At 28.7% G+C, this 18,257-nt stretch overlaps 1 protein-coding gene across 1 annotated transcript in view; it reads left to right on the forward strand.

Annotated features, from left to right (window-relative positions):
• Positions 1-15,391: 15,391 nt before the first annotated feature.
• LOC100162572 (potassium channel subfamily K member 1) overlaps positions 15,392-18,257 on the forward strand; it is a 41,330-nt gene continuing 38,464 nt past the window's right edge. Inside the window, exon 1 of the mRNA XM_001943866.5 lies at positions 15,392-15,674. Coding sequence (XP_001943901.2) covers positions 15,503-15,674 — 172 coding nt within the window. The 5' untranslated portion in view covers positions 15,392-15,502. The remainder of the gene's footprint in view (positions 15,675-18,257) is intronic.

The raw sequence follows: 18,257 nt of genomic DNA on the forward strand, positions 1-18,257 counted from the left end.
CATTGCGTCCGCTTTCTCGTTCCCAGGGTATATACATATTGTATTCAATATTTTTACGAAATTAAATATAATATATTATTTTAAGGTAAATAAAAATTGTTTTATATGTATCCAAGCAAATGTGAACTTTCATAAAAAAAAAAAATAATAATAATGATCGTGAAAAAAAATTGTAGAAAACATTATTATTTTCTCTATCCCCAGCGGTCAATAGTCATTACGTATTTTATAAATTACTTTGAAAGAAGCATTGTATGTAATGTGTTGTCACCCAAAGGATAAATTAAATAACGCAGAAAAGTAGAAAATGTTAAACAGATAACCGTCTTTTATGTAAATTTTTCACCCGTGGCCTATCATGAATTAGAAACTTTTAATATAAAACAAACTCCGGGGATTGATGATTATCATTTTTTTTTCAGGGTTTCGAGATAATTGATTATATGATTACAATAATATTATATAGATACAACAGTATAACATTTAAATTTTTAATGTGTTCCAAGTGCCTACATAGCATGCGTTTTAATGTTTAGAATTACGAACAATAACAAAAGAAAGAATTAAATCTTAAAAACACGTCTCGTTGAAACGTAATGGAGCAGTAAGCACTAAAGTCCATATCGTATACTATGTGAATGTGAGTGGATAATATTAGCAATTAGGGAGTGGTAAATCTGTTAGATAAGCCATTTATCAGTAACAATAACATATTACAGGTACATGACTAAAAATTATATTTTTAATATAATTAATATTAAAAAATTAATACTTTTACATTAATATATTTATTTAAAAGTCAATATATTCTCGATAGTAATACTATTAATGTATACCTACCTACGTTATATATACACACGGTAATAACTAATAACTTGTATGTCACAATCATGATTTCAATAAAATTGGAACTTCGAGTTATCCTTTGAACATACGAGTAAACACGATTTTTTTATATTGCACTTAAACAAGAAATTTTAGGAATCGGAGAAAAAGTTTGAGTTAAGAAGATTCGAGTGTACCTATATAATATTTTTAAATTCATGTCCGAAAAGAGTATTTTGTTTTAAACTTGAAAACTTTTAAAATAAGTTTTTAGAAATTAAAAATTAATGGTTATTCAACAAATAAAAAATGAATTACATGATTATTTTCCTGCAACTATTGTCTCCGTGTCCCAATCATCTACCACTCCCAAATAAGTCAAATGTGTAGGTAACTGTGTAATAAAATATATAATATGCTTAAAGGTAGGTACCTAAACAATTATCATTTTCTCAAAAGTATTTACGTTTTTGGAAATAATTTTTTTCCATATAATTTGAAATGATTACAAAACAAATTATATTGTTTAATACTTTTTATGTTATAATTTTTCAATTTATTTTGTTCATATTCCGAATCAGAAATTTTTATGATAATTTCAAAATATAAAATCAAATTTCCAACGACTACAGTATTTTTCAGTAAATAACTCATAAGAATTTATAGTTTTGATGAGTTGAGTAGGTAGTAAACCAACATTTTACGGGGTACCTCTGTCACTGTGCCAGTCTGTGTCCACTCTGCTTATATATAAAAATGTAAAATATAAATAATTATAATTTATAACTAACTAATTATACCTATACTCCTTCGAAATTCAATTTTCGTATATTGAAATTTTCAGAAAACATTCTAATTCAGAATTGTTAATTTAAAAACGGAAAAAAGTGTAAGCACACTAAACTACTAAAGTTTATTCCAAAATTTCTCTAATTATAATTTTAAAAAAAACTTCAAACAATACCACGATTTGTTTTATCAAAAAGTAATGGCAATCCTTTTAAATCATCATTACTTTTATACGTTTTCATTCCACAATATTTAGACTCTAAATTCATATTCACGGTTTAACCGTTAGAATTTAAATAATACATGATATTTATTGGCGTCTTTTTACCATTTTATTGCTACCGAGTTTTATGATAATATCACGAAGAAATATACAATATTATCTTGTAAGTTCTGTATCACCACATCAGATAATACGAAAACGTGATGTTTTTCGAAATTGCCACTTGTTAAAGGGAAAAAAATAACTTCGACAGTTGTGAATCTGCTGTTAGCCGTTTCCTCCACACAGAGCTGTATTATTATTTCGTACACGTCGTCAGTTTTTTTTAAGTCGACTCTCAACTGTGCTGACGACGTTGGCGATTCGCCCAATATTCATGACTGTCATATGATTGGAAGCCAACTCTATGAATGTACAAATTTCTGTATACGTTTTACATAATCGATGTTTGTGTTGCGATTAGATTTTCGTAAAGTAAATTTGAAATTAGCGCTGCCAAACGATACGATCACGCACAGACTCCTCTCTCCGCTTGGACGCGGGTTGTTGACCACAGCGGGAAACCTCATCACTGTAGGAAATATTATTATTCGTTGATTTAAACTGGAAATTCAAGCATATTAATTTTTTTTTAATTAGCATGAAATACTCTCAGCAACGTAAAAATGTATTATAATATTTGTATCGATCTATGTTTTCAATAGAATTATAAAAAAAAACTTTAAAAAAAAATACAATTAGAATCCATAAAATAAAATTAATTGTGTGAAAATAAAAATAAATTATTATTATTATGATATTATCCATTCGTTTTTATTATACCGACTCACATACAAGTATACATTATATATTATATTATACTTTGAAATTTGAATTTTGATCGATAAAATACAATACCTAACTTAAACAATTTAAAAAATCCTCCGTTGTGATTCGGTTGGTACTTATTGTATGCGTATTTTGTAATCTGATAAATCTGAGCTATATATGTTTTTTTTAGCTGTTTTGCATATCTTATGAAGCGATCATTTTGTCTTATCGATTTCTACTTTATCATAAAATTGAATTTTATGAGCTTCCAAGTTGTCGGAAGAATGTGTGCGTGACCGATTATGTGGAAAGATCTGTTATTCTAGTTGACAGAAGATACAATGAACATTATTATTAGTACTGTGTTTAGAAATTAATTTTATGTTTATTCGATTTTTTCAGTACGAATATAATATGACAATAATAAATAATATTAATATTATTTTTTTTTTATGTACTTTATATTAACCATTTCCAAATTAAAATTTTTGTCTAAGATCTAAATATGATATTTATTAATTATTAATTAAACGGACTGTATAGATTAAACATGGTACACCTATATTATATGAATATGTCCTAATCCTAAAATAAATATTATCTTAGGCAGTAAGAGGTTCCGTCATTGATGAATGACGAGAATATCATTATTTAGTTCATAGATTATTTCGTGACACGATTTCATAGAATAATAATATATAATTTTGTTTCCATTTAAAATTGTCCAATGAAATGTTCAAGTAATGATCAGTAAATGTACTAAATATTAAACAGCCTTCAGTTATTCCCTTCCGATATAATTTATGGTAATAACTCTATAAAAAAAACAAGATTATATTTTATTCTATTTTTATTATATATTACTATTATACAGAGTGTAACAGAGAGAACTGACCAAAAAAAACAAAAAATGTATGCTACTTAAACGTATGACTTAAATTGATAAAATTATAGGATTAGTAAATAGTTTTAGAAATATACCCATGTTAGCAAATTTCCAAAAATAATATTTTTAAAAAAGTTATTGCGTTCCAAATTAATTTGATCAAAAAAATAGTGATATTTAAAAAAATTCTAAAAAATAAACTACTTGATTTAGATAAATGTTTTTAGTTTTTACCATCCAAATCGTTCTTATAAACAGATTCACAAATTGGCTATTTTGAATTTATTCAAAAAAATTTAAATCAAATTTTTCATTTTTCATTTTCGGTATTAACTTTTTTTTATTACACATGTAGTGCAAGTAGCTATAAATTATATATCAAAAAAAAATTTTAAAATATCGATTAGAACAAAAGTTATTCCAAAAGTCAGTTCTATCTGTTACACCCTGTATTGCTCATACTGAACCAGATTCAATTTTAACTAACGCTAACGATAAATTGATTTAGTGATTTAAAACACTAATCGCAACACTCAACTATACATACTCCGAATAAAAAAAATGTTCCACCTCTAATGTAGATTAATTATAAATATTTTAACCACATTTCCGAACCCTCTTTTAACTCAATCGCAATAAACCCTCCAAAACAGGGAAATAATTTATATTATGTAGCTATTGTAACACATGTGGAAGTTGGTAGTATATCGTCGTTGTCCACAAGAAGCCAGGAAGGTTTCTTATTTAATTAATCATGTCGTACTATACTTATTAGTATTAAACAATATAGTCCACTTATTATACTTTATTAATTAATTACTATATTTAAAGTTCCTTTTAAAAATAATTAATGATCAAAGATTTTGAATATATTTAATTTAAATTTTATTGAACTAAGCATAGTGCCATTGTCAAGCTTTGTATTATTGTTTAATTACATTTTGATTAAATAATTTAAAACCTTTATTAAAATATGTAGTGAATTTATGAATAATATGTATATATCTATTATAAAAAATATCTTAAGGGTGTCGGTGCTGGTTTTTCTCATTTTCCGCAATTCTATACAATTTGAAAATTTTATTTTATATTCTAGTTATTACCTTAATTATAATACATTTCCACTAATTCACCTATTTAGAAGGGAGGGTGTTTATATAGTGTAGTGTATTATATCATCAAAAATTAGTTCACAGGAAAAACTCTCAAGTCTCGTTGATATGTGAGATTTTGACAATTTTTTTTATACCTGAAAGATGAGAACTTTTTTTTGATGATGAAAAGCCTGATTTTTTCATTTTACATTAAATATTCCTAGATACGTTTGAAAAATAACAATTATTGTGCATTATTTAAATGTATATTTTAATTTCTATATAGGTAATTATAATTTTGAAAATTGGGCTTTAATCTGACCTGTAAAACAAAAAAAAAAAAAAATGATGGTTTTATTTTTATGATCTAACATCGAAATAATTTCAATGTTGAGATAGGCACATCTGTTTTTTATATCCCTACGATTGCACGGCCTTCTTGCTACCTACCTAGTTTTGTTAAAACGTAAAAGTCATATTTTATAGTTTTAGTGCATATCACTATGTGCATAAGACATTTCAAAAATATAATTGCCACGTCAAAAAAATATCGGGGAAGGGGTTACCTTTCCATTATACTAATGCACCACTACCTAGGCTCAATATTTTCGATCCAATGAGACGAGTCGTCCGTTCACTGAGGATTACGAGACAAAGTGCGGTGCATCAATGCAAGACGTTAGCTATACTATTCAACAGGTATCGTAATCCTCGGTAAATAGGTGACGTATTTCAGCGGATTGAATATAATATTAATATATATTATATTGTATATATTTAATTCATTGGTTGTATAGTCATATACCTAGGTAAAATAGTTCAACTAGAAAACGGATATCAGGTAACCTATTCTAAAATATATGTTATTTCTAATCACTATATTTAAACTAAAACTAGCGAGAAACACGTTCTAAAATGTATTGTAAAATACAAAGTTGTACATAATATTTTCTACATTTATAGCTTTTTTAATTCTATATAAGCTGTGTTTTATTAATAATAATTACAAAATATACACTACATTACGTATGAAAACGATTGTATTCATGCATGCGTAAAAATTAATACTATCACAATATTTACTCAAAATGTAATTAATAATATGTTTCAAAAATGTTTAATTTTACTTTAAATTGAGTGATGTTGATATATTTTTACTCAAACACGTATAATTAAACATTTATAACAATAAACAAGTTTTAAAATATCACAAACAATGATCTAGACAATATCACGTGCTGTATTGTAGCATTCTAGCAATGTAGCAATGCATCGATAATTAAATTAAACTATACACTCTCGACTGATATATTCTAACTACGCACTTTATAGTTCATTTACTTAATTTTCAAACTAAATTTAACACTAATGTAAAGTATAACACTGAGGATAGTTTGTGAAGCAATACAAATGTTATTAATGTAATCTTCTCTTTGTAACTTTAACGTCTTTTACAATTTTGGTTATCGTTATCTGTTTTTTATGATCTCAATAAATTTAATACTCTCGTAATAATTACATTAATGATAGTAGTACAATAATTAAAAATTAAAAAGATGGGAAAGTGGATGTCGCTCTGCTGTACAGTAGGTTACTAGTGGGTCACTGTATAATGGATGTTATTCAATTTGAATTCAATGATATAACATCATTGTATAAGAAAAACGATTCTAAACGTAGACGGTATGTCAGTCTAGGTATAAGACATATTATATACTTATCTATGGTATTAAAAAAAAATTGACCTATAATAGGAAGGTGCCTATAATAAATTCCAAATTAATCATATCACAATATCCATTAGGTACTTATAACGCGTAATACATCAACAACAAACTGTGATACTATCATAAATATATAATAGTATTATACAATCACAACAAAATAACTAAAATAGTTATCCTAGGTTTTTTTAATATTATGTAATTTCCTCCAAATTTGAACTTAAAAAGACTATAAAAATAAACTGTGCTTATGTATTCTTTAGATTTTTTGGTAACAGAATTAACAACTTACGTAGAATTTTGTTTTAAATTTTCAATCCTTAGATATAAAAGTTGAACATTTTATAAATTTTAAACTACAAAATAATTATTCAAATTTAAAATTGATACATTTTGTCAAAATTCGATCTTTAAATGCTTAAAATTGTGTTAATGTATTTTTAATATTTTTCTACTGCATTGTAACAATATATCAGGATCCTTGTATTTAATTTTTACACTTTTTGGGCCAACATATAATACTTTATTGATATTCATAGAAAAAAAAAATTGAAATGTGAAATTGTCCGTAAACAGCTCAAGACAAGTCAAAATATTTTGAAAATTTTATCAAGTATAAGAATTGATAAAATAAACATTCAGTGAAATTTTCATGTATTTACAGTTATTCGTTTTTCAATTACAACAAAATAAAAAAATCGCTATATGAGAAATCGAGTAAATATCCAATGTTGTAAAAATATGAACTTTAAATGCTCATAAAAATTTAGTTTCACTTTATTTTTATTTTGTTTTTCCGGGTGCATTTGAAAACTATTGGGAATTTTGATCTCCCAAAAGTACCAACTAGATTCACTTTCCTATCGAACAAGATACTGAAGTTGAAAATCAAAGCATTATTTTGACTACTAATCGTGTACAAAAATAAAATAAAAAATAAAAAATAAAAAAATACACATCATTGTAAAATCAATACATTCATCGTTCCACTCAGAATCTAAAATGTAATATTGAATATATACATAAGAAATATCACTTACCAAATCAATATGGTGAATAAATTATTTTGCTCCCCCTAGATTTATCCAGTTACGCCTCTGGGAATAAGTAATATTGAAAAATACCAGGGAAGTCATTATACAGCAGGTATACCTATAGTAGATTCCGAATCTATCTCGTCATTGAGTAGAAGGTTACTGTAATAGATATATTATGAACAATTTTAATTACTAACTTATTTAGTAACTAGGAAGTAGGCAATATAGCCCAATAGAATTAATAATAACTGCAAATGAGTTTTGGTTATTTAAATATATTTAAGATCTTTATTATTTTTATTATCTATTTGCCCTTAGCGGCTTAACTACGGTAATTATATCTACAACTGAGTACCATGACTCTTCCTGGATAATATATATTTTATATTTAAGACTTAATTGATCACCCAAGACCCTATTTTATAGCAGTTATTAAATAAAACTTAAGTCAATTATTATTTTATTTTTAAAACATAAACAGATATTAAAAAGTATAGATAAAATATTCAAATTAAATTTTTTATCTGGAAAATAGTATTATATCTTACTTTTTACTAATTTACACTTTAACTATCTTTTATATGTTATATTATATCTTACTTTTTACTAATTTACACTTTAACTATCTTTTATATGTTATATTATATCTTACTTTTTACTAATTTACACTTTAACTATCTTTTATATGTTTTTGGGTAGATGGTTATCTCTAGACGATATGGGAGATTGGATTATACAATTTCTTGTGATTATTGCGCCTATGATTCATAGTATTATTTGATGTTCCTATTGATATTAGTGGTGTGAGATTATATCATTATATATAGGGTAAGCATTAAAAAATGACTTTATATCCTTTCAAATGCAATTAATTTTTGTGTATGCAAGTGTTAACCTAAGAAAAATTGTTAATATTAGAAATAGATTACAATATTAGTAAACACACATACTTCGATGTATCTAAATTGAGTCTAAAATTGTGAATGTAGAAATAATTCAATTGGTGTTTAACCGTGCTGTTATTTTTTAGGTAAATGATGTAATATCCGCCACTGAAAATATTTCATACTATAAATTTAGCAATATTTAATTTTACCATACAATTATATTAAGTAATATAAAAATGAAAAAGATAAACATAATTAATGATTTTCACCATTCATTACACATACAGACTTTCTGCACTGATCTAAATAATAATGAATATTTCATTATTAGTTAATGTTTGTAGTTTTCTCCTGAATTTTCACAGAGTTGGTTTCCTTTGGAACTTCACCAAATACGTTGTTCCGTCATTTTACTGAATCGGATGTCCTACGCGTATCTATTGTCGAGGGCTAGGGCCCTATATACAAAGCGAACTTAATCGGACTTGCCATCGGGAATTGGGCAAAAGTACTAACTAGTTATAATTTTCTACCAGAAACCATCTTCAAAAGTGAAGTATTGTTTCTGCACCAAAACGCACAGAAACAATAGAAAAATCAAAACATTGTAAAACCAATAAATTAATCGCTCTGTTCAGAATTTAAATGTACAGTTTAATATATTGTTTTAGATTTAATTTAAAAGGTTTTTTTACTGAAAAAAGTTTAAAAGCTTCTTTTGTTAACAAATATTAATTTTCATTGACTTGAGGCAAAATTGGATATATTTGTTTTAAATTATTAAGAAGTTTGCCCTCTAAACAAAGTGATCGTGAGTTTCAGGTTCATTCAGGCTAAGTTAATGTTGTTTACGAGAAATGTATTTTACTTAGTTCATGGAGAACTAACAAGAGAATAGAATCTATGAAATGATAATAATTGTATTAGGCTGTTATACGTCTTACCAGTTTACCTAAAAACCTTTCAAAATATATCTTTTGTATTCCCAAATATTTTAGTGATTAAAAAGCTACCTAGCTAAAGGTTGCCGGTTAATAAAAATATGGTATTTAAATATAAAATAATCACTAAAACAACGTTTCTTTTATTCATTGTAAAATATAATATATGCCAGGAATAATATAAATAAAAACGTTGTTTATAATTAATATGTAATCCCAAGTTTTAAAAAAAAAAACATTAATGCTTGAGTAAAATTATCAATTTGTTTCACTGTTTCGATTTTTTTTTAAATAAAGTATTAACATTTTCCGTTGATATTATGTGTATTGTCTTGTAAATATAAAACTATGCAAGGTGCTTATGAAATTTGATTTGACCAACAAGAAATGTATTACTGTTAGGTATAATATTATAGCAACGCTATAAAGGTTTCACGTGTGAAATAATTGAATATTAGTACAAATGCCAGAGGTGGTGACCTTTTTTGGTCAAGTGCCATATTTTTTCAATCAAGGTTTTGATAATTTTTTACGTGCCCAAAAAAATATGTTTTTTCAGGACAAAAATCAAGTTACAGATTTATCACATTATTTTATTGAGTAAGGTACTCATTTTTTTGTAATTTCCTAAATTATGTTTTATTAATTTATATCCTTTAATTTTGTGTTGTACCGATATTTAATTTTATGTATAAAAAATAATGATTATAAAATAGTGTTCTAGTATCTAACGTGATTTTTGTTGCTGTTTTTTAGTGGATAAAGTATAATATAAGCCCTATTACCCATACTGTAGTATGAAATTATCTATTGATCAATTTAAAAAAAAAATGTTGTACATATTTTAGAATCCAGACACATACTTTACTTTTATTTAAATAAACATCGTTGATTTATAAATGATGACAAGTAATTAATTAATAAATATTTATTTGTCGGAGAATCTTGCATATTTGTCATCAAAATTGAATATATTAGTAGCAGACGTGTTTTGCAAAATGTTCTTAATGAATTTTGTCAAATTAAATTACATAATAATAACTATATCATCTTAGACATATTAGTTTATACAAGTTGAACTTTCTACCAAATTCAAACCGGACAATATTTCATTCTTCGTATTTTTAAAATATTGTAAAATATTACCATTTAATATTTTATTAGATTACCTATTTATATTTTATACAACAGATCTATAAAACAAACACGAGTCTTTAGAAATATTCATTAAGAAATTGATTCTATTATTCTTCGGTATAATATATTCATAATATGCATATTAATTCTGATGAGTTTATGTATACTAATTTAAGCAGCTAATATTTATAAATGTAAAACAAGATATAGTTAAGAAATTATATATTCTAGACATTTTTTTTGTATATGAAAATATTGTGTTTTTGTGTTTCATATATTAATACCATTGTGTGTAAAATTGCAAATTATATTAAATATTACACTTCAAATATATAAATAATATATAAAACAAATAATTTTAATATATGCTTGTCTTATCTAAACGGTTTCATAATTTGTTATGAAGAGAGGTATAATAATAAGTATTAAATAGTTTTTAAATCTTAAACTTAATATAATATGCTATATGGACATATGGTACATATTATATAATATTAGAATGGAATTCATAGACTATTATATAGTTATTACCATAACCATTAAAAAAAAATTAGGTATGTTTAAATAATATAAATTACCATTTCATGAAAGTTGATCAATTGTGTTAATGCATCGTATTATGTATATGAATTACTTTTAGAATGTACACATGGTTAATTATCCAAGTTTATGAAAAATTATAAAATATGTTTACTGAAACAGTCGATTTTATTTTTCATATAGTTATATTTTAATAACAATTAGGTATGTAAAAAAAAATTACAGCTGTTTTATTTTTGTTTTGTATTAATAAATCATACATTTTGACGGAGGTCGAAGAATGAAAATTCTAAACAGCGTAATATCATGGATTCAACAATAACAATAGCAGTAGATAATAGCAGAATAAAATATTAAACGCAAAGGTTTAAGTCCACATTGTATTAGTTGTGAACATCAAAAAGATAATGTCATGTCATCGCATGAAATGTTTTGTATTATTGCAAGAAGAATAGTCTAAAAACAAGTTATTCCACTCAAAGAAAACAAGATTCCATAAAACACGTTGCCAAGTAAAATGTAATGGCTTGTAAAGCGTTAATTCATGATTAAATTCCATGATTATAATTGTAATTAAATAATTTTTAATCTTTTAAAAATAAAGCAACAATAGATATAGGTACAATTAAGTAGGTATGGATGAATAATTTTAACCATATTACCATTGTACCATATTGCCAAATTTTAATGGTACAATGATTATTGCAGCTTTTACCACAGTTCATTATAGTAATCAGTGTTTAAAATAGTCAGTGACTATATAAGATTAAAACCCAATCACGAGGGGGGGGGGGTTGTTTACTTACTATTTGATATTTATATTATAAATCTAATAATTTAACGGATGACGACATCATATTGTAATAATATTAGAAGTTTGGTAAAATGTACCCAGTAACTTAGAAGTTATACACTGCAATCAGTGGGTAAATGCAGACAAAATAAACGTTAAAGATTAAAACCAAGTATAAGGGCTAATCCTGTACTTGGAGAGTCGTGCTGTTTCTCGACAAAATTAATTGGTGAGATGCTGACAAGATGACAACTTTTGATCCCTTATAGATATCAGATACTTAGTATAATATACATATTATAGTGATATTATGTTTGTTAATATCAGTTTACTTTGTAAACAATTATTAATTTAAGTACTGCATCAAACTTCCGCTGACCACGCTAAAGTATATTCTTATAGAAGTGTGATTAATATGGTCTAAAGGAAAAATAACTATTTGTCAGTAAAATATAAAATTGAAATGATATAATTTGTGTAAGTATATATACTAATATAGAACGAGTTGGAAATATATCGGGAGTATGTTTCAGATATTACTCTCTCATAATTGACTCGAGTTATGGTATAGTACTGAATTTTATAATTATTAAGCTTTTTTTTTTAATATTTGAAATATATACTATATACTATAGTGCGTGTTCCTGCACTCTGCAGTCTGCAGGGATGTGAAATTATAATAAATCAAATGTGGAAATTGATACTGAATAAATTATTATATACATCATACAAGTCCCAAGTCACGACGGAGTGTGCGAATAAATTGATCGTCACTAATACGTTTTTTGTTCGGAAATAAAAAAAAAAAGAAAATATATATACTTAAGCACGAAACGATGACGACGAATAACTGAGTATTATCGGTTAACATATTATATAATATAATATTTTTCTCTTTCCACTTTCGGCGGGTGAAAGACACGAGTACACGACGGAAAAGCGCGCCGTAATAATCTCGTCGCCACCCGAGTAAAGGCAACAGCTAATAGATACGAATTTAACGAGTTCTCGACCGTCGCCGTTTTCCACGAGCATCATATAATATGATACCTACAACTGCAGTGCGTAGAATAAGAGCTTTTCCGGAGTTCGGAAAACCCGTTGTACCGCCGCATTGGTGTAGACACTGCGCACACGCAACTACGCGTCACCAGACCTACAAAAGTACACACAATATGAATATCTACGTGCAAAGTACTATAGGCATGTACATATATTTACATAAGTGGAGTGACTACTTCGTGAAAAAGTGACCATTTTGTGAAATATTTTCGAAGTGTAAAATATCCGTTTCCATTTCATGAAATGGTCATCTTTTCATGAAAAGATCGATTTCACGAAGTGGCTACGACATAATATACAGAGTGGGCCACGGGAATAGGGACAAGAATAGACGGGTTTTTCTCAACGTTGAATGTGAGTAGGAAGGTCTAGATAAGCTCATTCGATCCGCCAGATAATGCGTTTTATTAACTGTCGTAGTTGTTCGAAAACTATCGACCCACCTCATATAATTGTTTTCCCATGGGGAACAGTACTGCGACATCCGGCGCTGAAGTGAAGTCTAAATGCGCGCTGCACCTTAACTACCGAATCATTGTTTTTCACAAACGCGTAGTACGGTGCAGTTTGTGTAGGCTGCGAAAAATTTGGTGCTCCCAACTAAACCAATTTTACTAAACCGTTGTGAATTTTTTTTTTTGATATTTGATTTGTGTTAATAATTTTGTTGTACAAACATCTTATACATTTTTCGATCGAATAAAAAAAAACCCATAATTATCCGATTTGCATTATAATATTTTTAACATACTGGACGTAATATTATATAAACGAAAAGTAAAACGATGAACATTAAATTAAGGTACATAATGAGGGTTTTGTTTATTGTAAGTTTTAAAATGTATAGATACGTCCAACTGGCCACAGTGGCCTGACTGATGTAGGTACACAATTTTCAATTAAATGACAGTATCGGTACGAAAAATTCACGGTTTTCGCTACCGATAAAATCTAATATATCAATCTATCAGTACTTGCTGAACTCTTGTATATACTTGATCAAAAAAAAATATATAATTTATATTTTCCACCGAAAAAAAATATTGTGTAAATAAAATATCGTGTGTGGTGCCCCTAATTAATGCTCATAATTAAATCCACGGTCAATTGTGCTTCCTGCATTTTATGTAATTTGTGCCACCACTAAAATTAATTTTAGTAATTGTGTCATTTTTTAAAGTTGTAATTATTCGTGCAACATACAAGTAGATTAAACGTATATTAATTACGTGATCTGCTCAATCTTATACCTAGAAAATTGTGATTTTCTTCATTTTTCACCTAATCAAAATTGTTATTTGCCAACTTTAAAAATAAGATGCATAGTATTTTTTTTTTTTATTAATATTTTTTTTAAAAGATAATTTTAATAGATACATTTCAAGAAATTTAAAAAAAAAAAAAAAAAATGTTAACTAATAATTAGTTATTGTAGGTTACTCTGTGTATAAAATAAATGCGAGTTACATAATATTTAAGTTAATAATAAAACGTGTAAAAAGCAGGAATATTATAATTATTCATTATCTAATTGTTCATGTTACAAATAGACCATGTTGTTTATTCACGTTTAATGCCGATGTGCTGTAACTGACGCGACGAGCTCGGTAAATTTATCAGATAAATTTCTACAATTGAAATTGAACGTGTGGCGCAGATTATGTCGTTTGCCATTTCGTTTTCTGTCACGGAGCGCAGTTACCAAAATTAAATTAATATTTAGATGCGGTGCAGATTATACATTATATAACCATAAGTGCTTAGTTGTACCACCTGTCGGTTGAGCTAGATACAAGTACGAACTTTGGCGCAAATTATCATCCCTCCAAACTCTCGCAGTATAGGCTGTATAGCCAGCCACCTATAATCTATACATCTACACCATTATAATATTATATTTTTATAGTTCAATAATATTAATATCATAACAGCGACGGATACGAAAGACACGTACCCACCTACGATGATGGCTTCTGTTATATTCACAAACAGCTGACCCGCACTTAATAATTGTACCACCTGTCGCGGTCGGTGGCGCTAAATACAAGTACGAATATTAGCGCAAAACATCATCCCTCCAGACTCCCGCAGTACCTATATATAGGCAGTAGCCAACCACCTATGATCTATGCAGGTATATCTACACAATTATAATATTAGAATTTATATAGTTCAATAATATTAATATCATAACAGCGACGGACACGGAGGACACGTACCCACCTACGATGTTGGCTACTCTTATATTTATTTCAAACAGCTGGCCCGCCGACAGAGAGATCGTTCACAAATACGTGGCGCGCAATACCTACATAATGTACATCCGCACATAAAGATGCCCTCAGGAAGGTTCCGTAATTTCGTTGGCGCCATCGGACGGTGGATTGGCTGCGAGGCGTTACTTTTGGCGAATGGCGGTCGGACTATATATAATATAGGTGTATAACTATATATATATATGTATATTATATATATATACACGTGAAGAGCGGGAAAGGGTAGTGGGCCGTGTGCGTGTGTGAGTGTAGGGTGGAGGGTGTCTCGGGCGCGTGGGGGTATATACTATTATTATTATTATTATTACACACCAAAGGGCTGCTCTGCCGCCGCCGGCGTCCTCGGGGCGCGACGTCGCGCCGCCCGGCAGTCAGTCACCGGCCGACCGTGTTGCGATGACGAGACCGCCGCGCCAGTGGAGCGCGCCACGCGCCGCCCGGCACTAGCGCGGACCGCCGCACGCGTCGTGCGGTCGCCATGTGGTCGCCGGCCACCGTACGCCTGTTGGTGTTCATCGGCTTTTACGTGTCGTTCTTGGCCATTGGAGCATTCGTGTTCTCTGCCATCGAGGCGCCGGAGGAAGCTGCTCGGGTCAGGGAGCTCAAGGACCTCCGGCAAGATTTTCTCGACGGGCACACGTGTGTCGGAGGTATATACATCTCGCAGATCTACCTATTTTTCAAGACCCCCATGGGGGGGGGGGGGTTGTTGGGTCTAGAGTACCTGGTTGTGTTAGAGGCCCGTTGAAATGAATTTGTAATTTTTGAAATTTTTTAATGTTGTCAGGAATATTCATTTTTTATATTAAATAAAAATATTTTGTGATATAAATGTATATAATATATTAAGTAGAAATCGTGTATGGGACACTCGTATTGCTCGTAATTGGTTGTATTTTATTGGAAGTTATGTATAGAACCGACAAAAACGGTTAGTACAGGGGCTCATAATTTCATGTGGAGGCCTGTTTATATATACATTTTATATTACTTTTTAATTAGGAACAGTGCAATCTGTAAGTACAATGTACAAATGACGTTTGTACATAAAATAAGAAAAAATAAATTGGCTAAATTTTATAAAGACCACGGGTCTTGGGTACAGAAGAAGCCATTCACTGATGGTACTTCATGAAGTGAAGTAGTGGGAGTTAGTCAATCAGTTGGTCAAGACACAATAATGTTCATTTTAGGCGCGTTCTGGGGCCACCTTGAATTGTGGGAACGGACAGTTTTGGGTTGCGATAGTTGTGAAGATTAGAATGAAGATGTATTTAATATTTCTTGGCAGAGTTTCGTACTACTGGGATAAAAAAATCTCTATGGATAGTATATAATTTGAAACAGTACGGATCTTTGGTCATTTGACAAAGACATGGTTTGCAATGTTTGGATTTCAATAATGTTGGTGGATTTAGCAGATTCCCGTAGCTTAATACCATGAGTCCATATTGGTTTATATAGGAGAAGTTTATTTTTGAGATAAACGTGTTTAGTTGTGAGAAGAAGAAGTAGTTGGCGAGAACGGTTTTAAGGTAGCGCGTTCAATATGGATATGGATTTCCGTGGTTATAGTCTACGGTTTAAGTGCAGTAAACGAACGTTTTATATAAACATAATATATTAAAATATTATTATCATATTGTATACAATATACATATTACGCACTTAAACATATCGTTCGTATATTCATGTTGATTGCCATGATTATGTATGTACCGCAGCTACCAGTTCACATGGATAATAATAATGTTATACGTTACAATTGTTTGCAGTTTTGTAAATGATATGGTTATGTGTTAGCTCTATGACATATGCTATTATCTAGTGGTGCCATTTGAGTTTTTTATTAAGGGGTGTCAAAGTTTTTTGACGCCAATTTTTTTCTTCGTCGAGCCACTTATTCTTCATCATAATAATATAGTAAATCACACGTACTTATTTCATGTTCGTGCGGAGTATGTACGCGGGAGTCGAAGGGTTATATATTTCGTAATTTAACGAACTAAACACATTTGAAGGTCGGGAAGCTGGAAATAGATTTTGTCATGCATACCAATATAGATGTATACATTATATACATCCATATAAATAATAAATATACATTACCTCCACACATATAATGTTATACCTATATTATATAGGGACGCATTATGGTTTTCATAATATATTTTAACTTTTACGTATCGGACATCAGCGCGTTTACATATTTTACGGCACGCCAATAAGATGTGGAAAAGTACATGCCAGAGTACACCCTGCCCCCCACCCACCCCAAAATGGAGCCCTCTCCATTATGTATGTAGGTAATATTATACTTTGGAACGTTCTGAAAGCGAACGTCCGACGGACCCATATTATGTACATCGTACAACTTTCGGTTATTATACTTATTACAAGAGAGTATAAGTATGTCTCTATAGGCGCCGTTGAGAACTACTGTGTAAACTAATCATTTATTTTTAATAATTTATTTAATATATTATGTTTATTACGTATACACATTATATTCTAATTATATTCTTGTTAATTGTATTTTGTTTTCTGTAATTATTAATATAATATATAATGTTTGGGTCCCTCAGGTTTATTTGAATAATTATGTGAATCATTATTTTATCAATTGCAATAATTGTTTATTCTGTTTTGCCAGATTTTTTTAAACGGATCGTGATAAAAAAAAAAATGGTTATTATTCACGTTTCCGGTGTTGAAACTGAACAAAATTCGTATTGACGGATTCAAAAGAATGTATCATATAACAATATAATTATTGACTTTGACCGTTACAAGAGGTTGTATCGTTTTTTAATATCATATTAGCACGATATATTGCGTGTACCTATATATTGTATACCGCGGGTGATTATTTTATCAAACAACACTCATTATTTCAAAAAGTGTAAATTTTTTTGAAAATATTTTTTTATATAGTTTCAAGTCACTTATAAGACAACGTTTTTGTTAAAAAGTTATATTTTTAAATATTTTTTATCCTTATAGTCTTTTAATTTTTTTACTTTTTTGAAAGACAATATAGGTTTTTAGTTTTATATTCCAAAGCAGAATATTTTTTTTAGTATTTTGATACATGAAAATCGAATTCGGGGTGAGTAGTTAATGAGTTATAAGTATTTAAAGTTTAGTTGAGCGAAGTGGTTTGGTACGGGGTTACCCCGCGAAATGTTTGTCCACTTCTCAACTCATCAAAACTTTGAATATTTATAACTCAT

Source organism: Acyrthosiphon pisum, chromosome A2 (assembly GCF_005508785.2).
Source record: "Acyrthosiphon pisum isolate AL4f chromosome A2, pea_aphid_22Mar2018_4r6ur, whole genome shotgun sequence".
Taxonomy (NCBI): domain Eukaryota; kingdom Metazoa; phylum Arthropoda; class Insecta; order Hemiptera; family Aphididae; genus Acyrthosiphon; species Acyrthosiphon pisum.